The 22,488-nt window shown below is 35.8% G+C and overlaps 1 protein-coding gene and 1 long non-coding RNA gene across 6 annotated transcripts in view; one reads left to right on the top strand and one right to left on the bottom strand.

Moving 5' to 3' along the window:
• Nucleotides 1–22,488, top strand: part of LOC136043886 (uncharacterized) — a 166,621-nt gene that overhangs the window by 115,809 nt on the left and 28,324 nt on the right. The gene's annotated exons all lie outside the window — the stretch shown is intronic.
• LOC136043875 (uncharacterized) overlaps nucleotides 21,395–22,488 on the bottom strand; it is a 19,064-nt gene continuing 17,970 nt past the window's right edge. For all 5 annotated transcript variants that reach the window (XM_065728848.1, XM_065728850.1, XM_065728849.1 and 2 more), the window contains exon 3: nucleotides 21,395–22,488. This exon is cut by the window's right edge and continues 1,012 nt beyond it. In XM_065728848.1, the coding sequence (XP_065584920.1) occupies nucleotides 22,234–22,488 (255 nt within the window). In that variant the 3' untranslated portion in view covers nucleotides 21,395–22,233.

The raw sequence follows: 22,488 nt of genomic DNA, 5'->3' as shown, positions 1-22,488 counted from the left end.
CAGCAAGAAGGACAAGCATAAGTTAAACCACAATTCAAATAAGTGTGAAGCACTTGTATGTTTGTATCACCCATAGAAGTGACCTCTTGAATCAAATTAAATAAAAAAACTAGTTTTTTTTAACTGAAAGTAAGGAGTGACATTAAAACTTAAAACGAACAGAAATTACTCCGTATATGAAATGGATTTTCCCCTCCGCAATCCCTCGCTCTTTACGCTAAAGTTTTTAATTTTAATTGTTTTAAAAAGTAGAATTGTGGCAAAGAGTCAAACTTTAGCATAAAGAGCGAGGGATTGCAGAGGGGACAATCCATTTCATATACGGAGTAATTTCTGTTCGTTTTAACTTTTAATGTCGCTCCTTACTTTCAGTTAAATTTTTTTTTTTATTTAATTTCTGAACGTTTTTGAATTAATGCATGTTTGATTTTGGCTCTCCGTACATAAATTATTAAAATGAAATTTGCATATTAATTCTTTTTTTGGCCAAATGGCTTTCTCTTAGTTTTGATCAGACAATATTAAGAAATAAGGGGTGGGGAAGGAGGCCTAGTTGCCCTCCAATTTTTCAGTTACTTAAAAAGGCAACTAGAACTTTTAATTTTTAACGAACGTTTTTATTAGTAAGAAATATACGTAACTTAAGAATTAACTTACGTAACAAACTTTTATATTCTTATATTTTTAATTATATATATGAGGGGGTTTGTCCCCTCGTTAATACCTCGCTCTTCATACTAAATCTTAAGTTTTATCCCAATTCTTGAAGAATGACCCCTGAATCAGAAAGGTCGTATAATAAATAGTTGAAATTACTAAAAATACTTTAGCATAAAGAGCGAAGTATTTATCTCCTCCTGAATACCTCGCCCTTTATGCTAAATTATTTTTAGAACCCCTCATATGCGTAATAATCTCTGTTCGTTTTAAGTTTTAATGCTACTCCTTACTTTCAATTGAAAAAACTTTTTCATGTTTATATTTTCATTGTTTTTTTTAATAGTAATGCTAGAAAATCCTGCGCCCTTTTCATTGAATTTCTCTTCCCCCATGAAATATTCCTCCAAAGAAAGATCCTCCCACACAGCCCCCTCCCCTCAACCCCACACCCAAACCAAAAAAATCCCCCTGAAAATGTCGGTACACTTCCCAATAACCATTACTGTATGTAAACATTGGTCAAAGCTTGAAGCCCCTCCCCCCGGGACTGTGGGGGAGTAAGATCCCCCAAGACATAGGTAATGTGGTTTTCGACTATGCGGAACAAAATGGCTATCTCAAAATTTTGATCCATTGACTTTGGGAAAAAATGAGCGTGGGAGGGGGCCTAGGTGCCCTCCAATTTTTTGGTCACTTAAAAAGGGCACTAGAACTTTTCATTTCCTTTAGAATGAGCCCTATTGCAACACCCTAGGACCACTTGGTCGATACAATGACCCCTGGGAAAAAGAAAAGAAAAAAAAAAACAAATAAACACGCACCCGTGATCTGTCTTCTGGCAAAAAATACGAAATTCCACATTTTTGTAGATTGGACCTTGAGAATTTTTTCTATAGGGTTCTCTGATACGCTGAATACGATGGTATGATTTTCGTTAAGATTCCCAAGGCAGCGCACCAAGTTCTAACTGCGCATCTGAATTGCCTGCGGAAGAATACATCGTTTACCAGTTTCGACTTAAAGTGCAGGAGAAAGCGTAACTATAAAAAAGAACTACGTAAGTGTTACCTGAAAGGAATTTTGCAGTTCTCTGGTTCGCAGAGGCATGACACCAAGTTCTTTGAGCTGAAACGAGTTCGTACGTCCAGCCACCTTCCAATCTCTCACTTAGTGGATGGGAATAATATTATAAAGACACATTCTCTGATAGAAATCTTTCAATCAGCGCAAAGTTTTCTGACTGCGTTCATCCACTACTCCCCACTCAAATAACCCAATCACATATCCCCGCTGTTTTAATTACAAGCATTTAACATGCTTTACTCACGTTGAAACCTTCGTCCTCGCTCGACAATGAAGGTCTTTGCAACCTCCAGTTGATTTTGCAAATGATTTTATCCAATCGAATCATGCCAAATGGTTTTATAGTCAGCCACATAACGTCTGTGCTAAAGAAAGGTAAATCCGGAGATCGTTTTGAATCATACAGGCCAATCACAGTTGCTTCTAATGTGAGCAATGTGTCCGAGTACGTAATATTGCCCATCACTGCTATTTATTTATTATTTAAGAATTAACGACGCTTCTTGACTGCTAAGGTCCCAGCGTCGGCCCTGCAATGCATTCCTGCAGCGTGATTCGATCTCTGGGTCCCGTATTACCAAGCTAAGGTCAAATCCACTGCGCCACCACAGGACTGCCCATCACTGCTCTTGAAGATTACGGTGCAAATCAAATCGCTCTCTCAAATAGTCTTGGTTGTCAGCATGCCCATCAAATTCTGTCAAAGATCCTTGTTGACGCGCAATCCAAGAATGATTCAGTGTTCCTTTGTGTAGTTGAAATTTCGAAAGCTTTCGTTTCACCATTAAGAAACTGCTTCTTTGATTAAACCGCTAATTGATGAAAGTGTATGCGCAACGCTATTTTATTGGTACTGCAATTCTATTGTTTTTGCTAATTGGGATTCGAGACTGAGTGCTCCGATTCAACTAAAAACTGGGGTCCGGCAAGAGAGCGTGCTATCACCAAGCATATTATTTTGGCTGTTGCTGATGTTCTGGATGACCATGTGCCCATTTCGTTTCTTAACGGTGTAGAGATAACGTATCTCGCGTACGCTGACGATGTATAGCTGATTAGCAGAGCGCGCGTAGCTCTTCGATCGAATTTTGACAGATTCTTACAAGATTTTTCTAGTATTGGTCTGCATATTAATATTTCGAAATGTGAATTTTTAGCATTTTGCTGTAGTTATCCAGTTTCTTTTTCTATCGGTACGTCTGCTATTTCTTGCATTGATTCATCTATGTATCTGGGAGCACGGTTCGCCTGTGCGTTGCGTCAGTCAAGAGAGGCAATATGTTGCCAAATGACGGAGCGTTTGCGGTCTAGTATGATTCGATTCTACCAAATCGGGGTAGATTTTACCGGTAAGATTTTCTCGTCTTGTGTTGCACCTTACTTTACGTGTTTGTCGCGAGTACTCTCCCTCCTGACAGGAAGAGATATCTCGTGTCTTAGAAAAAAATTACTTTAAGTTTTATAGATATTTATACATCTTCCATAAAGGCACAGTAATTAAAAAATAATTCAGAATTTTCATGTCCGGGATCCTTTCGATCATTTAGTTAGAGCACCAGCAAAGTCGTACCTCTTTTTGTGAATAGTGGTTTAGGTGATTTCTAATGTCTGATTTTTTTTTTCTTACTTCTTATACAATCTACTTCTTCCTTTTGTGTTTTTACAGTGGGTTTGCAAATAAAAAAGAAAAAAAATGATGTTCCCTTTTGAAAATTCCCCGAAGGTTCTAAATAAATACCCTAATCCACTCCTGAGAAGTACCCTTTCGACAGTCTGCATCCAAATAGTGTGTTTTGATTTAGTTAGAATTTCCCATGTATATTGTCTCAATTTTTCATATTCATACCCTTTGTCTTTCGATCAGTAGAACTGATCGAAGCTTGATACGGTTAATCATTCCATAGATATTGCTGATGCACGTTTTTGACGATCTATATGCACATAGTATGTTTTTATTTAATCAAACTTCTCTCTCAACATTTCTTTAAATTTTCAATTCAATATCATCAGTCTTTGTAGCACTCACTACAAGAGCAGCAGTTGTAGTAGCAATAGCGTTCAAATATTGCCGGTTGATCGATTTATCTTCCCATTTAAGTATTCCCTGAAACTAAGACTTATAAGCCTTTTCGACAATCGGCATGCATACGGTGTGTTTTCATTTAATTTGAACTTCCCTTGTATATTCTCTCAAATTTTCAGTTTCATACCCTTATACTTTATAGTACTAGTATCACAGTAATAGTGGTCGTAGGAGCAATAGTAGTTTTTCATAAGTGGTAGCAGCAGTAGCATACACATGTTGCCTTTTGGCCAGTTCAACACCCCCCTCAAGATGCCCTGGAAGTTTCAGCTTGATATGGTAAAAAAATTCGAAAGACATAACCGACACGTCTTTTTGAAAATCTGTATGCACATAGTATGTTCTTATTTAGTTAAACTTTCTCCTCAGCATTTATCCAAATTTTCAAATTTTTCTTGGTGGTACTCGCTACAGAAGCAGAAGTTGTAATGATAGTAGTAGTAGTGGTTGTAATGGTAGTAGTAGCAATTGCAGTAGTGTGCAAATATTGCCTTTCTGGTTAATTCATTATTCCCTGGAACTTCCATATTAATATAATCGGTCATTCTTGTTGAAAACACTCTTCTCAATATTCTCTGAAAGGTTCACCTGAACGCCTTTCATCATTTCAGAAATTAAAGGTGAAATATCGCCCGCTATCTCAATAATCGATTTTATGTGTAAACAATAGCCAAATTGTATAGTTTACAGCCCATTCAACTATGTTGAACAAGATCACATATATACATATATGGAATGATAACCGAATCTGACAGTTTTGATCGGATGTGTCTTGAGAATTGATGGGCATGAGAGGGGGACTGATTGCCCTCTAAACACTTTTGACTCTTAGAAAGGGCAAAAGAACTTTAAATTTCCAGTCACACGAACTCCTTTCAAAGTTTCTACGACACCTCCCTCTATACAAAGTCCCTTTCTAAAATAAAATAAAGCATTATACACACACCGCTCTTTACTGAGGCAGCGCTATTGCGCTGCCTATAATTGACAAAGATAAAAATCACCTGTTTAGATACTAATGACCGCCGTACGCTTACAGAAGAACTGAACTAAGATTTATACCCGTCATACAAAAGCTTTAGAGTGAAAAAGATTGTACATGCCACACGCGATAAATGGATGGCGTAAGGGGGAAGCAAACACAACAGATAGAGTTAAAGGTAGCCTAATTTTCATTTCCTAATATGTGAAAAAGTCACCTATTTATACAACAAGAAATTTTTCCCAAAAACATATTATCAGACAATGAGCCCTCTTTTTCAGCAACATTGCAAGAGAAAATAACGCGCTATCTCAAAACAAAACGATGGTGAACTTTAGGCTATATGGACATGTATAATGGTCAAATTGAACGTAAACACGGAGGACTTGGTATGTGTCAGGAATGTAAGCTAAACGAAAACCCAATAATTGGTACAATCGTTTACACTAAGTGGTATTTGTTAAAAATACCATATATTCAAACACCCTAATGCAGGACTTCCACGGTGTCAATAAAATTACTTACGGACGACTAGGACGGCGTTCGTAAAGTTGTTTCGTTAACCTTCCGTAGATCCTTACGTGAACAAGCATTAAAGTTAAACTTTGGTTAGCTTTTTTTGTAGAGTTCATAAAGTTGACCAATAGGGAAAGAGTTCCAGAGCAAAACTTTTAAACAGATTTGGAAATGTGAAATCAGGAAACTGAAAATATGCTGATTTCTCTAGTCCGAGAAAAGCCTGTGATATACAAGTCTTCTCAAGGAAAACACAAAGACAGGATCTGCATTAAAAACATATTCAAAGAGATGAGCATTGTTACGTGCCATCAGTTGAATCTTGAAACCAGGGCATCTTGATATGCTTGGTCCTGAAAACAGAATAAGTGACAAGCCCTTATGCCTCATCAAACTATACTCATACCTTAAGCTCCTTATTTCTTCATGAAAATCTTCAGAAATTTGAATGGTTTGCTGCTCAGAACACACGTAAATACAAGGTTCATATGAGTGGTGAAAACTTCACGGAAACACTCTGCGCACGACTCTACAAACTTTACGAACGCCGTCCTTTAACCTCTTCATAAAGTTCATAAACCGTTATCCTCGCATAACTTTGTTGACTTTATTGCTGTCGGAAAAAATTTGAACTTTGTTTAACTTTTTCAAGAAGGTCCGCAAAGTTCAACCAGTAGCTGAAGACTTGTGGAAAACTTCAAAAAAACAACAGACAAATTAGTATCTACATACATAATACTGTAATACTGTATACATAATACTGTTTAAAATTTTGCTTGGTAAAAGAAAAAGGTTACACAAAAATAAATTTTCATTTACTAATAAAAGGAAAAAATACTTAAAAAGACGATTTTTTCAGCTCCACGTATGAATATTTCAGTTACTTTCTATGAAAAATTAATGTAAAGTCGGTGAAATCCTTGTGTGAGTGAGACAAACTTTATGGTTTGCACTTTCATGAAAAACTTTTTCAACTTTATTGACGCCGTGGAAACCCCGAATAAGAGACACGCCTTTCTCCTTACTACATTTTAGGAGCTTCTGAACGTGTATAGAGTCAAAAGGGGAGAAACGAGTGTACTATAATCTTTATCAATAAAATTAAATAAAAAAACAAGTTTTTTTAAATGAAAGTAAGGAGCGACATTAAAACTTAAAACGAACAGAAATTACTCTGTATATGAAAGGGGCTTTTCCTCCTCGACACCCCGCTCCTTACGCTAAAGTTTTTTATTGTTTTAAAAAGTAGAGTTGCGAGAAAGAATCAAACTTTAGCGCAAGGAGCGGGGTGTCGAGGAGGAAAAGCCCCTTTCATATACGGAGTAATTTCTGTTCGTTTTAAGTTTTAATGTCGCTCCTTACTTTCATTTAAAAAAACTTGTTTTTTTTATTTAATTTCTGAAAGTTTTTGAATTAATGCATGTCTGATTTTGGCTCTCCGTACATAAATTACTAAAATGAAATTTGCATATTAATTCTTTTTTTGGCTAAATGGCTTTCTCTTAGTTTAGATCAGACGATTTTGAGAAATAAGGGGTGGGGAAGGAGGTCTAGTTGCCTTCCAATTTTTCGGTTACTCAAAAAGGCAACTAGATCTTTTAATTTTTAACGAACGTTTTTATTAGTAAAAAAAAACGTAACTTAAGAATTAACTTACGTAACAAACTTACATAACTTACGTAACTTACGTTACGTTTTATCCCAATTCTTTAAGAATGACCCCTGAATCAGAAAGGCCGTAGAATAAATAGTTGAAATTATTTAAAGATTTTTTAGCATAAAGAGCGAAGTATTTATCTCCTCCTAAATACCTCGCTCTTTATGCTAAAACATTTTTAGAACCCTTCATATGTGTAATAATCTCTGTTCGTTTTATAAGTTTTAATGCTTCTCCTTACTTTCAATTGAAAAAACTTTTTCATGTTTATATTTTCATTGTTTTTTTTTTTTTATAGTAATGCTAGAAAGTCCTGCGCCCTTTTCATTGAATTTCTCTTCCCCCATGAAATACTCCTCCAAGGAAAGATCCTCCCATATAGCCCCCTCCCCTGAACCCCACACCCAAACCAAAAAAATCCCCCTGATAACATCAGTACACTTCCCAGTAACCATTACTGTATGTAAACATTGGTCAAAGTTTGTAACTTGCAGCCCCTCCCCCAGGGACTGTGGGGGGTAAGTCATCCCCAAAGACATAGTTATTATGGTTTTCGACTATGCGGAACAAAATGGCCATCTCAAAATTTTGATCCGTTGACTTTGGGAAAAAAATGAGCGTGGGAGGGGGCCTAGATGCCCTCCAATTTTTTTGGTCACTTAAAAAGGGCACTAGAACTTTTCATTTCCGTTAGAATGAGCCCTCTTGCTAAACTCTAGGACCACTTGGTCGATACGATGACCCCTGGGAAAAAAAAAACAAAAAAAAAACAAAAAAACAAATAAACACGCACCCGTGATTTGTCTTCTGGCAAAAAATACGAAATTCCACATTTTTGTAGATTGGACCTTGGAATTTTTTCTATAGGGTTCTCTGATACGCTGAATGCGATGGTGTAATTTTCGTTAAGATCCTATGACTTTTAGGGGGTGTTACCCCCTATTTTCCAAAATAAGGCAAATTTTCTCAGGCTCGTAACTTTTGATGACAAAGACTAAATTTGATGAAACTTATATATTTAAAATCAGCATAAAAATCCGATTCTTTTGATATATCTTTTAGTATCGAAATTCCTTTTTTTAGAGTTTCGTTTACTATTGAGCCGGGTCGCTCCTTACTACAGTTCGTTACCACGAACTGTTTGATAAACAGGAAACGACAATGAGATTGATAAAAGCGACAGAGGTAGTAGTCTAAAACGTTGAATTCACAAAATCAAAACAAAAAGGAACAATATTATCATAAAGCAAATACAACAAAATTGGAATTGGTATAGAGTCAATAGGCGAGGAACGGGTTTACTATAACCTTGATCAACATAAACAGGAGATGACAACGAGATTGGTAAAAGTGATGGGGCAAGTAGTCTAAAATGTAGAATTCGCAAAAGCTAAACCAAAAGGAACAATATCATCATAAAGCAAATACAACAAAATCGGAATCGGTAAAGAGTCAATAGGGGAGGAACGAGTCCACTATAACCTTAATCGATATAAACAGGAAATGATAATGAGATTGATAAAAGCGATGGGGCAAGTAGTCTAAAATGTGGAATTTGCAAAAGCAAAACAAAAAGGAACAATATTATCGTGAAGGAAATGCAACAAAATTGGAATTCGTACAGAGTGAATAGGGGAGGAACGAGTCTACTATAACCTTGATCAATGCAAACAGAAAACAATAATGAGATTAATAAAAGCGATGAGGCAAGTAGTTTAAAATGTGGAATTTGCAAATGCAAAACCAAAAGAAACAAAATTATCATAAAGCGAATACAACAAAATTGGAATTTGTATAGAGTCAATAGGGGAGGAACGATTCTGCTACAACCTTGATCAATATAAACAGGAAATGATAATGAGATCGATAAAAGCGAAAGAGAAGTAGTCTAAAATGTGGAATTCGCCAAAGTAAAACAAAAAAGAATAATATTATCATAAAGCAAATACAACAAAACTGGAGATGTAATTTATACTCGGAAACCAAATCCTGAAGAGACAAAAAAAGCTAAAGAAAAAAAAGGATACACCTTTCCGTATCTTAGAAAAACTCTAATGACCTCACTTACGTTTTATAAAAAGAAACAGACAGAAGAAATAGTTGATCATTACAGAATAAAACGAGATTATTCTACGAAGGCATAGAAATCAGAACCCCTACCTAAGGAGGCTGTTAGTAACGACACAATTATACCTATATTTGTTCAGCGACCTTATAAAATCTTAGACGTTTTAATTGACCATGACAAGTGGGAGGAGCTAAATGAACATTTACCAAGCTCCTGGATGGATTCGTTTCATCGGTATGTTGAGAAAAGCAATATTTGTATGCACCCGACACCAGTAATGACAACCCCAGTGAAGAGGATAACGTGCCATAGGACTTTTTGAAAGAAAAGTTCTCTCGTACTTTCTGCAGTAAATCAATCGGATGTGGTAGTGAGGCTAACAACCTTACATGCAAGCGTAACCTTTATGCAAGCAGAGGATACCCCAAAAATAGAATTAACCTGTGAAAGAATACCTTCATTTGTCCAGATGGTGGAAGAACCCAGATCCCTGAATGACAAGAGCACAAAAAGTTTTCATAGAAACTCGAGACGAAAATTTCAGCCATTAAGGAGTTTTCGAAGGAAAGATAAAAGCAACTTTAAGCCTGAATCAGACGAATTTTCAAAGTTTTATACCTTAAAATCGCCCGCAGTATTGGCACAAAAATGGCTAGAGAAGTAAACCCATCCCAAATTACAAAGACTAGCAGCAAGTGATGCAAGAGTTTCTTTTAAAACGGATTCACTTACATGGCACACGGGTTAAAGGGAACAACGTTACATGATAAACTTTGGAAAAGTTTCCAAACATTCAATTGGACATACATTCAATTGTAGTATGTTATTGTAAGCCTATTTTCTTTTATATATTTATGTTTTGCTGATGACTGCCCTTGGATATAGGGTCGGAAGATTCATTTAAATATAGAATTCCACTGACTTGCGAAAAGAATTTCCTATTATTCTTTTTGTTGTTGATGTTTAATCCTAATTCGAAAACCCGTGCAGAGGTTTTGCAAGGCTATAAGCTACAATGGATAATTTACCGCTCAGACCATAACTGTGAAGTATTATTTAGCAAGGATTCAATCAATAAAATAGTATATAGAGACTATGACAGTATTAAATAAAAAAAAACTAGTTTTTTTAACTGAAAGTAAGGAGCGACATTAAAACTTAAAACGAACAGAAATTACTCCGTATATGAAATGGGTTGTCCCCTCCGCAGTCCCACGCTCTTTACGCTAAAGTTTTTAATTGTTTTAAAAAGTAGAATTGTGGCGAAGTCAAACTTTAGCGTAAAGAGCGAGGGACTGCGGAGGGGACAACCCATTTCATATGCGGAGTAATTTCTGTTCGTTTTAAGTTTTAATGTCGCTCCTTACTTTCAGTTAAAAAAACTTGTTTTTTATATGTAATTTCTGAACGTTTTTGAATTAATGCATGTTTGATTTTGGCTCTCCGCACATAAATTATTGAAATTAAATTAGTATATTAATTTTTTTGGCTAAATGGCTTTCTCTTAGTTTTGATCAGACGATTTTGAGAAATAAGGGGTGGGGAAGGAGGCCTAGCTGCCCTCCAATTTTTCGGTTACTTAAAAAGGCTACTAGAACTTTTAATTTTCAACGAACGTTTTTATTAGTAAAAAATATACGTAACTTAAGAATTAACTTACGTAACAAACTTTTATATTCTTATATTTTTATCATGTGTACGAGGGGGTTTGTACCCTCGTTAATACCTCGCTCTTTACACTAAATCGTAAGTTTTGTCCCAATTCTTTAAGAATGACCCCTGAATCAAAAAGGCCGTAGAATAAATAGTTGAAATTACTAAAAATATTTTAGCATAAAGAGCGAGGAATTTATCTCCTCCTAAATACCTTTCTCTTTATGCTAAAGTATTTTTAGAACCCCTCATATGCGTAATAATCTCTGTTCGTTTTAAATTTCAATGCTATTCCTTACTTTCATTTGAAAAAACGTTTTCATGTTGATTTTTTCATTGTTTTTTTTTTTTATAGTAATGCTAGAAAATCCTGCGCCCTTTTCATTGAATTTTTCTTCCCCCATGACATATTCCTCAAAGGAAAGATCCTCCCACAAAGCCCTCTCCAATCAACCCCACCCCCAACCAAAAAATCCCCCTGAAAACATCGGTACACTTCCCAATAACCATTACTGTATGTAATTAAATAAAAAAAAAACAAGTTTTTTTAACTGAAAGTAAGGAGCGACATTAAAACTTAAAACGAACAGAAATTACTTCGTATATGAAAGGGGCTGCTTCCTCACCAACATCCCGCTCTTGACGCTAAAATTTGACTCTTTCTCTCAGCTCTTCTTTTTAAAACAGTAAAAAACTTTAGCGTAAAGAGCGGGATGTTGGTAAGGAAGCAGCCCCTTTCATATACGAAGTAATTTCTGTTCGTTTTAAGTTTTAATTTTGCTCCTTACTTTCAGTTAAAAAAACTTGTTTTTTTTAATTTAATTTCTGAACGTTTTTCAATCAATGCATGTTTTGATTTTGGCTCTCCGCAGAGGAATAATTTAGCATAACGAAAATATACTCTACGAACATATAGTTTCTGAGGTTCACTAAAAAACTGCCAAACCGGACAAAGAGAAAGGAGATGAGGTACAACTAGGCTATTATAAATTTTCGCAAGATTTAATTTATCAATGTGTTTAATATTAGATACTTTTTTGCTAAATGACTTTCTCATAATTTTGACTGAATGATTTTGAGAAAAAAGAGCGGGGGAGGAAGCCTAGTTGCCCTTCGATTTTTTGGTTAATTAAGATAAAGGCAACTAGAACTTTTAATTTTTTAAGAATCTTTTTTTTAGTAAAAGATATACGTAACTTATAAATTAGCTTACGTAAAGAAGTTTTGTATTCTCATGTTTTTATTACATATATGAGGAGGTTCGCCCCCTCGTCAGTACCTCGCTCTTTACACTAAAGCTTAGATTTTGTCCCAATGCATTAAGAATGACCCCTGAATCACCAAAGCCGTAAAATAAATAGTTGAAATTACTAAAAATACTTTAGCGCAAAGATCGGGGTATTGGGAGGAGGTGAGCTCCTCATATGGGTAATAATTTCCGTTCGTTTTAAGTTTTAATGCTGCTCTTTACTTCCAGCTGAAAAAAACTTTTTCATATTTCTTTTTTCATTGTTTTTTTAATAATGCTAGTAAATCCTGCGCTCCCTTCATGGAAATTTTCTTCTACCATGACAAATTCCTCGATGGAAAGCTCCCCCAGCCTATCCCCCTATTCTCAACCCCTCCCCCCAACCAAAAAATCCTACTAAAACGCCTACACACTTCCCAATAACCATTACTGTATGTAAGCACTGGTCAAATTTTGTAACTTGTAGCCCCTCCCCCAGGGACTTTGGGGGAGTAAGTCATCCCAAAGACATAGTTTTTGACTATGCTGAACAAAATGGCTATCTCACAATTTTGATCCGTTGACTTTAGGAAAAACATGAGCGTGGGAGGGGGCCTAGATGCCCTCCAATTTTTTTGGTCACTTAAAAAGGGCACTAGAACTTTTCATTTCCGTTAGAATGAGCCCTCTTGCGACATTCTAGGACCACTTGGTCGATACGATGACCCCTGGGAAAAAAAAACCAAAAACAAAAAAAACAAACAAATAAACACGCACCCGTGATTTGTCTTCTGGCAAAAAATACAAAATTCCACATTTTTGTAGATAGGAGCTTGAAACTTCTACAGTAGGGTTCTCTGAGACGCTGAATCTGATGGTGTCATTTTCGTGAAGATCCTACGACTTTTTGGGGGTGTTTCCCCCTATTTTCCTAAATAAGGCAAATTTTCTCAGGCTCGTAACTTTTGATGGATAAGACTAAACTTGATGAAACTTATATATTTAAAATCAGCATTAAAATGCGAGTCTTTTGATGTAGCTATTGATATCAAAATTCAATTTTTTAGAGTTTTGGTTACTATTGAGCCGGATCGCTCCTTACTACAGTTCGTTACCACGAACTGTTTGAACACTGGTCAAAGTTTGTAACTTGCAGCCCCTCCCCCAGGGATTGTGGGGGAGTAATTCATCCCCAAAGACATAGTTATTATGGTTTTCGACTATGCGGAACAAAATGGCTATCTTAAAATTTTAATCTGTTGACTTTTGGAAAAAAATTAGCGTGGGAGGGGGCCTATTTGCCCTCCAATTTTTTATCACTTAAAAGGGGCACTGGAACTTTTCATTTCCGTAAGAATGAGCCCTCTTGCGACACTCTAAGACCACCTGGTCGATACAATGACCCCTGGGGAAAAGAAAAAAAACAACAAACAAACAAATAAACACGCACCCGTGATTTGTCTTTTGGCAAAAAATATGAAATTCCAAATTTTTTTAGATAGAGCTTCAATTTTTGCTATAGAGTTCTCTGATATGCCGAATGCGATAGTGTGATTTTCGTTAAGATTCTATGACTTTTAAGGGATGTTTCCCCCTTTTTTCCAAAATAGGGCAAATTTTCTCAGGCTCGTAACTTTTGATGACAAAGACTAAATTAATTGAAACTTATATATTTAGAATCAACGTGAAAATTCGATTCTTTTGATGCTATAGAGTTGTCTGATATGTCGAATGCGATAGTGTGATTTTCGTTAACTTTTAAGGACGCAAAAGAAACATGAGTCGACGAACCCCTTGGAAAAAAGAAAAAATAATAAATATCAAATGATATTTATTTTTATAACAAAAAGGTTTGGAAATCGCTCTTGCTAGCTTAAGATAAAAAACAAGAGCTAAGAGCTCATATGGCACTTGTGACGAGGCGAGAAAAGCTAAGAGATCATATGGTATGAGCTCTAACAAAAATTCTATGAATCAATAGATTGATTTAAAAAGGAAAATAAGAGGCTTAATGCCGGTCAAGATTTAAAATAAGAGCTCTGAGTCACAAAGTCCTTCTAAATATCAAAATTCATTAAGATCCGATCACCCACTCGTAAGTTACAAATCCCTATTTTTTCCTCTCCCTTTTGCCCCCCAGATGGTCGAATCTGGGAAAACGACTTTATCAAGTCAAATTGTGCAGCTCCCTGACACGCCTACCAATTTTCATCGCCCTAGCACGTCCAGAAGCACCGAACTCGCCAAATAACTGAACCCCTCCCCCCAACTCCCCCAAAGAGAGCGAATCCAGTACGATTGTGTCAATCATGTATCAAGGACATTTGTTTATTCTATCCACCAAGCTTCATCCCTATTCCTCCACTCCAAGTGTTTTTCCAAGATTTCCCCCTCCCACTCCCCCCAATGTCAAAAGATCTGGTCGGGATTTGAAATAAGAGCTCTGAGACATGAATTCCTTCTAAAAATCAAATTTTATTACGATCCGATCATCTATTCGTAAGATAAAAATAACCCAATTTTCATGTTTTCCAAGACTTCCGGTTCCCCCCTCCAACTCCCCCAAATGTCACAGGATCTGCTCGGAATTTGAAATTACAACTTTAAAGCACAAGATCCTTCTAAATATCAAATTTCATTAAAGTCTGGTCACCCTTTCGTAAGTTACAAATACCTCAATTTTCAAAATTACCCCCCCCCCCAATTCCACCAAAGAGAGAAGATCTGGTCCAGTTATGTCAGTCACGTATCTTAGACAGGTTTCTATTCTTCCCATCCAGTTTCATCCTGATCTCACCGCTTTAAGTATTTTCTAAGATTTCCGGTCCCCCAACTGCCCCCCCCCCCCCAAATTACGCTTGATCTGGTTGAGATTTAAAATAAGATATCTGAGTTACAAAGTCCTTCTAAATATGAAGTTTCATGAAGATCCGATCACTCCTTCGTAAGTTAAAAATACGTCATTTTTTCTTATTTTTCAGAATTACCCCCTCCCAATTGAGCGGATCCAATCCAATTATGTAAATCACGTATGCAAGACTTCTGCTTATTTTTCCAACCAAGTTTCATCCCAATCCCTCCAATCTAAGCGTTTTCCATCATTTTAGGTTTCCCCACCCCAAACTTCCCCCAATGTCACCAGATCCGGTCAGGATTTAAAATAAGAGCTTTGAGACACGATATCCTTCTAAATATCAAATTTCATGGAGATCCAATCACCCGTTCGTAAGTTAAAAATACCTCATTTTTTCTAATTTTTCAGAATTAACCCCCCCCAACTACCCAAAAGAGAGCGGATCCGTTCTGGTTATGTCAATCATGTATCTAGGACTCGTGTTTTTCCCCATCAAGTTTCATCCCGATCCCTCCACTCTAGGTGTTTTCCAAGTTTTAGGTTTCCCCTCCCAACTCCCCCCCCCAATGTCACCAGATCCGGCCGGGTTTAAAATAAGAGCTCTGAGCCACGATATCCTTCTAAATATGAAATTTCATTGAGATCCGATCACCCGTTCGTAAGTTAAAAATACCTCATTTTTTTATTTTTCAGAAATAACCCCCCCCCCAACTACCCCAAAGAGAGCGGATCCATTCCGTTTATGTCAATCATCTATCTAGGACTTGTGCTTATTTTTACCACCATGTTTCATCCCGATCCCTCCACTCTAAGTGTTTTCCAAGTTTTAGGTTTCCCCCTCCCAACTCCCCGCCCCCGTCACCAGATCCGGTCGGGATTTAAAATAAGAGCTCTAAGACACGATATCCTTCTAAACATCAAATTTCAATGAGATCCGATCACCCGTTCGTAAGTTGAAAATACCTCATTTTTTCTAATTTTTAAGAATTACTCCCCCCCCCCCCAGCTACCACAAAGAGAGCGAATCAGTTCCGATTATGTCAATCATGTATCTGGGACTTGCGCTTATTTTTCCCATCAAGTTTCATCCCGATCCCTCCACTCTAAGTGTTTTCCAAGATTTTAGGTTTTCCCCCCTCCAACTCCCCCCAATGTCATCAGATCCGGTCGGGATTTAAAATAAGAGCTCTGAGACACAATATCATTCCAAACATCAAATTTCATTAAGATCCAATCACCCGCTCATAAGTTAAAAATACTTCATTTTTTCTATTTTTTCCGAATTAACCGGCCCCCCACTCTCCCCTTTTAGATGGTCAAATCGGGAAAACGACTATTCCTAATTTAATCTGGTCTGGTCCCTGATACGCTTGCCAAATTTCATCGTCCTAGCTTACCTGGAAGTGCCTAAAGTAGCAAAACCGGGACTTTAGGTTTCCCCCCTCCAACTCCCCCCAATGTCATCAGATTCGGTCGGGATTTAAAATAAGAGCTCTGAGACACAATATCATTCCAAACATCAAATTTCATTAAGATCCAATCACCCGCTCATAAGTTAAAAATACTTCATTTTTTCTATTTTTTGCAAATTAACCGCCCCCCCCCCACTCCCCCCCAGATGGTCAAACTGGGAAAACGACTATTTCTAATTGAATCTGGTCCGGTCCCTGATACGCTTGCCAAATTTCATCGTCCTAGCTTACCTGGAAGTGCCTAAAGTAGCAAAACCGGGACTGACAGACCCACAGAATTGGTGATTGCTATATGTTACTTGGTTAATACCAAGTGCCATAAAAAATGCTAACTTGATTGAACTATTCAAGACATTCATAGTCTATTGACAAGGATAGAATACTTAGCTGGACCAACTAATACGATCAAGTATACCTTATACGGAGCATGGTTACCGTAAGGTATGGCGCGTGGCTTGTCACAAGTTTAAGTAGATTAAACCTTAAAGGGAGCAAGAGCTTTAACACTTGCTGTGTCGGGTAAGGTACCCAACTTCCTGTTACCCACAAAAGAAGTTCAAGTAAGTTTTGATTTTTAAACTTTTGCCGAATGTTGCTAATATTTCTCCATTTTCAAATGCAGCCCTTCGGATAAAGCTTTCTTTTTATTGTAAACATTTCGGGAGAGGTAACTAGGGAAACAGGTTCATCAAGGCAACCAGGAAATTTACTTCTGAAGCTATTATACCTACTCATGATATTAAAAACTTAAATTACACGTACAAGTCTATTTCAAAGATTGACTGAGGTTAGAGAAGGTCTTGAATTTTTTTTCCTCTCAAACGATCGCAACATTCAGCGTAATCAAAAATATGATTTAATTGTCTTTCTAACATAAATAAAATTACGTTATTCTTACACATTCTTTTTTTATTTAGTACTGTTAAAAAAAAAAAAACCTCAGAACTCAAGTATTTAAGACTTAAAACATAATTTGAAAAGAGATTTTCCCATCGAAATGATAAAAAGACAATAGTTTTAAAAAAGTCTTCTAAGGCAACACAGCTTGGATCAATGAATAGAATAAATAACTGTTAAAAACAGCTATTTAGCAGAGACCTTTCTCCTGTCAAGTACACTGATTTTTCCCTAGGGATATCTTAGCGAGAACAGAAGAAAAACTTACAAGAAAATGTTTTATTACGCTTGCTCAAATACCTGAAATTACTAAGACAATTAAAATCCTCTAAAGTCACGTTAAATAAATTATCAGAAAATGTGTTATGGCATTTTCTGATAGAATCCATCAAAGAACCACAACAAAAACGGCAGAAGTTAGAAAAGACAGATTCTAAATAATCAGAAAATAGAGCCAGATCAGACCTAAAACCAAAATCAGATCTAAGTACGTCAGATTTTAACAAAATAAAATTAAAAGATTGTTCAGATGTGTTGCATCCTGGAAATCTTTAACAGGAATGATTAGAAATGGAAATGGATCTACAGCCAACCGGCTTTTGAGACATGGCTTTGGCTTAATAAATTGAATGCCAAGGGTGAAATTGTTTATTTTTTGCGTTTATATTTTGCACAATTTGGATATAAAGATAGGAAATTTAAATTCTATTTTAAAGATTTATATAAATCTTCCAAACTGTTACAACTTCCTAAAAAAAATAAATAAATGTTTACAGACCCTTGGAGAAACAATCATGAGACTCATAGAACAATATTCTAAGGGCTATTTGAGGAATATTCTTTAATATTCAAAATATCTTAGTTTTGAGACTTCAATTTTTCAAGGAGTTGGATTACTATTTCCTACCATAGCCCTTGAAGTACGTGTCCATTTTGGAACAAGTAAAAAAAAAAAAAAAAAAAAAAAAAAAAAAAAAAAAAAAAAAAAAAAAAAAAAAAAAAAAAAAAAAAAAAAAAAAAAAAAAAAATAGAATCGTTGACCACCAACTCAATTGGTAAACAACCTCATAATAGGTTGTTTACCAATTTACTCCAATTTATGAGGTTTTTTCAAGTAAACAACTTCAGGATAGGCAGAATACTTTGGGAACACCAACAGAGTAAGAATTAAATAATGTGCATACTGAAAAAGTAGGTGCAATGAAAACTTTCTCCGAGTATAATCAAAATATTTTAACCAATTTAATATTAAGTCAACTACCTTTAAATGTTTGTGAAAGTCAAAACAATTTAGAATATTTTAAAGAAAGAGGCAAAATAAATATTGTGTTCCTTGTAGTTTAGTATTTTGTGTCAATCCTTTTATGGGCTCTATTGTTCTATGGAAAAAATGGAAATTTTTTTAAACATGTTTAAAAAAAAAATCCTAACTAGAAAATTGAATTAATTGTATTTTTGACCCTCGTTTATTCATCTTTATCGTTCATGCTTTCGCTTGAATTATTATAGAATCAGCAGGAGTGATAAGCAAGAGTTGGTCTATTTAATCATTCTCTATTAGTGGTGCCCAAGAGAAGCATATCAATAACAACGAGAATTCACACCAGCAAGAAGGACAAGCATAAGTTAAACCACAATTTAAATAAGTGTGAAGCACTTGTATGTTTGTATCACCCATAGAAGTGACCTCTTGAATCAAATTAAATAAAAAAACTAGTTTTTTTTAACTGAAAGTAAGGAGTGACATTAAAACTTAAAACGAACAGAAATTACTCCGTATATGAAATGGATTGTCCCCTCCGCAATCCCTCGCTCTTTACGCTAAAGTTTTTAATTTTAATTGTTTTAAAAAGTAGAATTGTGGCAAAGAGTCAAACTTTAGCGTAAAGAGCGAGGGATTGCGGAGGGGACAATCCATTTCATATACGGAGTAATTTCTGTTCGTTTTAACTTTTAATGTCGCTCCTTACTTTCAGTTAAATTTTTTTTTATTTAATTTCTGAACGTTTTTGAATTAATGCATGTTTTATTTTGGCTCTCCGTACATAAATTATTAAAATGAAATTTGCATATTAATTCTTTTTTTGGCCAAATGGCTTTCTCTTAGTTTTGATCAGACAATATTAAGAAATAAGGGGTGGGGAAGGAGGCCTAGTTGTCCTCCAATTTTTCGGTTACTTAAAAAGGCAGCTAGAACTTTTAATTTTTAACGAACGTTTTTATTAGTAAAAATATATGTAACTTAAGAATTAACTTACGTAACAAACTTTTATATTCTTATATTTTTAATTATATATATGAGGGGGTTTGTCCCCTCGTTAATACCTCGCTCTTCATACTAAATCTTAAGTTTTATCCCAATTCTTTAAGAATGACCCCTGAATCAGAAAGGTCGTATAATAAATAGTTGAAATTACTAAAAATACTTTAGCATAAAGAGCGAAGTATTTATCTCCTCCTGAATACCTCGCTCTTTATGCTAAAGTATTTTTAGAACCCCTCATATGCGTAATAATCTCTGTTCGTTTTAAGTTTTAATGCTACTCCTTACTTTCAATTGAAAAAACTTTTTCATGTTTATATTTTCATTGTTTTTTTTTAATAGTAATGCTAGAAAATCCTGCGCCCTTTTCATTGAATTTCTCTTCCCCCATGAAATATTCCTCCAAAGAAAGATCCTCCCACACAGCCCCCTCCCCTCAACCCCACACCCAAACCAAAAAAATCCCCCTGAAAATGTCGGTACACTTCCCAATAACCATTACTGTATGTAAACATTGGTCAAAGCTTGAAGCCCCTCCCCCCGGGACTGTGGGGGAGTAAGATCCCCAAAGACATAGGTAATGTGGTTTTCGACTATGCGGAACAAAATGGCTATCTCAAAATTTTGATCCATTGACTTTGGGAAAAAATGAGCGTGGGAGGGGGCCTAGGTGCCCTCCAATTTTTTGGTCACTTAAAAAGGGCACTAGAACTTTTCATTTCCGTTAGAATGAGCCCTATTGCAACACTCTAGGACCACTTGGTCGATACAATGACCCCTGGGAAAAAGAAAAGAAAAAAAAAAAAAAACAAATAAACACGCACCCGTGATCTGTCTTCTGGCAAAAAATACGAAATTCCACATTTTTGTAGATTGGACCTTGAGAATTTTTTCTACAGGGTTCTCTGATACGCTGAATACGATGGTGTGATTTTCGTTAAGATCCTATGACTTTTAGGGGGTGTTTCCCCCTATTTTCCAAAATAAGGCAAATTTTCTCAGGCTCGTAACTGTTGATGACAAAGACTAAATTTGATGAAACTTATATATTTAAAATCAGCATAAAAATCCGATTCTTTTGATGTATCTTGTAGCATCGAAGTTCCGTTTTTTAGAGTTTCGTTTACTATTGAGCCGGGTCGCTCCTTACTACAGTTCGTTACCAGGAACTGTTTTATTCTAAGGCGTCTGCAAACAAAATAGTACCCTGTACATCAAGACTGAGGTGAAGCAGAGTTGTTCAAGACCGAGTTTTCTTTTGAAAAAAAGCTCTTGAGAGACGGGGACGTCCTTACTAATGAAGGAAGTACTGTAATAAATAGGATCAACTATATTAAATAATCAAATAAAATTAAAATAATTTAAGAATGGTAGTTTTGACATCTAAAGAAACAAAACATCTTAATCAATACAAAAAAAAATAAAGAATGAGAAGCGGTTGTGGGATAAGATATTGATACAAGAGACCGGAATAGTGGTTGGAGAACGATGTATAAGCCCAAAATAATAGTTAAAGGGCGCCTTGAGCATTTGCTCTTTTTAAGCTCAATTTAACGCGGTACTTTGGGACAAACCATATTTTATCGACTGTGAGTTTTTATTGATATTTATCTGTCTCTAAATCAATAGTCAAGCCATGTTCTTGTAGTATTCCTTAAGCAAATAAATCTATAAATAATCACCAATAGCTTAAAATTTCCTCGTTCAAGACTCAATGGAATCTTCACCTAACTGTACTTATTCTAGTTTACCTCTTGCTAGCTCAGATCTACGAAATCAGAAGGTTATTAGCTCTGGATGTGGTCAGTTGAGTGTGCAGTTATTTCGCAACAGTTCAATACGCATCCGTTCAGGCCCCTAGCTGCTGAAAAAGTGATTCTATTGCTAAGATTGGGTCAAAGATATCGTCCTTGAGAAACCGTGGGAACAAAAGAAATATAACAATTTATAAAAGCCTAAATGATTCAATACTGTGTGATTCAATCCAATTGTCTATTTCTCTAATTTAAAAAAAGCTAAAATGATCAGGTCATGTTTTACACATAATGGGTTACCAATGATTCTATTTCGGCAATTAGGCACAAGCAGCACAGCGGGTTAGAAAACGATTAAAGAAAAAAATCGAAAATTATCAGACACTTGATAAGAAGGAAAAAAGGGTGAAGTCATGAGAACATTGGGACAAAAGAAGATAATTTGGTGGTTTCAGCCGAATTAGAGCTATGATGTGTTGGCAGTACTAGTAGTATTATTTGCTAGTAGTAATCAAAATCTATAGATCCTGTAGGGTATATTGATATTTTTTATGGGAAAACTTGTTTGCGTAGGCTCAGCAAAAACGAGCAACATACCAGGATTTCCATAGACTCTTCTATTACCTAGTTTTTCAAAAAAATTTGTCACTCCCCTTCCGGAACTTTAATTAGAGGAAAACAAGCGGTCAATCACCCCTTTAGATTTTAAGAAATGGCTTTTTTTTGTGATTCTAACTGAAGAAAAAATCTATAAAAGAAACGTGTCCCCTCCCTAGATTTTGCATAATCCTTGTCTGTCTAACCTACATTTTTATGAATTGCCAACCCTGCTCCGTTAGCAAAAATGCTGTTGAAGTTACCATTTAGAACATATACATTTTTTTTTTAGAGAATCAGAGAATCATTAAGAGAGAAATTGCCACCCAACCAATAAGGAATATCTTGGAGCACAAAATATGCTATCTTTAGACAACCCCAAAATTCATTTGGCAGACTGCTGAAAGGATTTACAGTCTAGCAAGTACTTAAGTTGCGTTTACCTTCAGTTGTGATTTTCCCTGACTTACAACTTTTCATGGAATTTTTTATCATTGTTTTGTGGATCACAAAAACCACAAATATCGCTGGTAGGTAATCGAGAAAAGACTACTACAGTCTTGACAATTTTGCGAAAGGTTTGAATACAGACTTTACAATCTGGATACTTTTCTTTGAAAGAAGCGAACATAGATGAGACTGTCAAGTCTTTTGGCAGGTACCGTACGTTATTCCCATTACGAAGACAACAGTCAAGTGTAATTAGATTGTATCCGTTAAT

The sequence above is a fragment of the Artemia franciscana genome, chromosome 2 (assembly GCF_032884065.1).
Source record: "Artemia franciscana chromosome 2, ASM3288406v1, whole genome shotgun sequence".
In the NCBI taxonomy this organism is placed as follows: domain Eukaryota; kingdom Metazoa; phylum Arthropoda; class Branchiopoda; order Anostraca; family Artemiidae; genus Artemia; species Artemia franciscana.
Note: the sequence above shows the minus strand (reverse complement) of the source record. Positions and strands in the feature narration are given on the sequence as shown.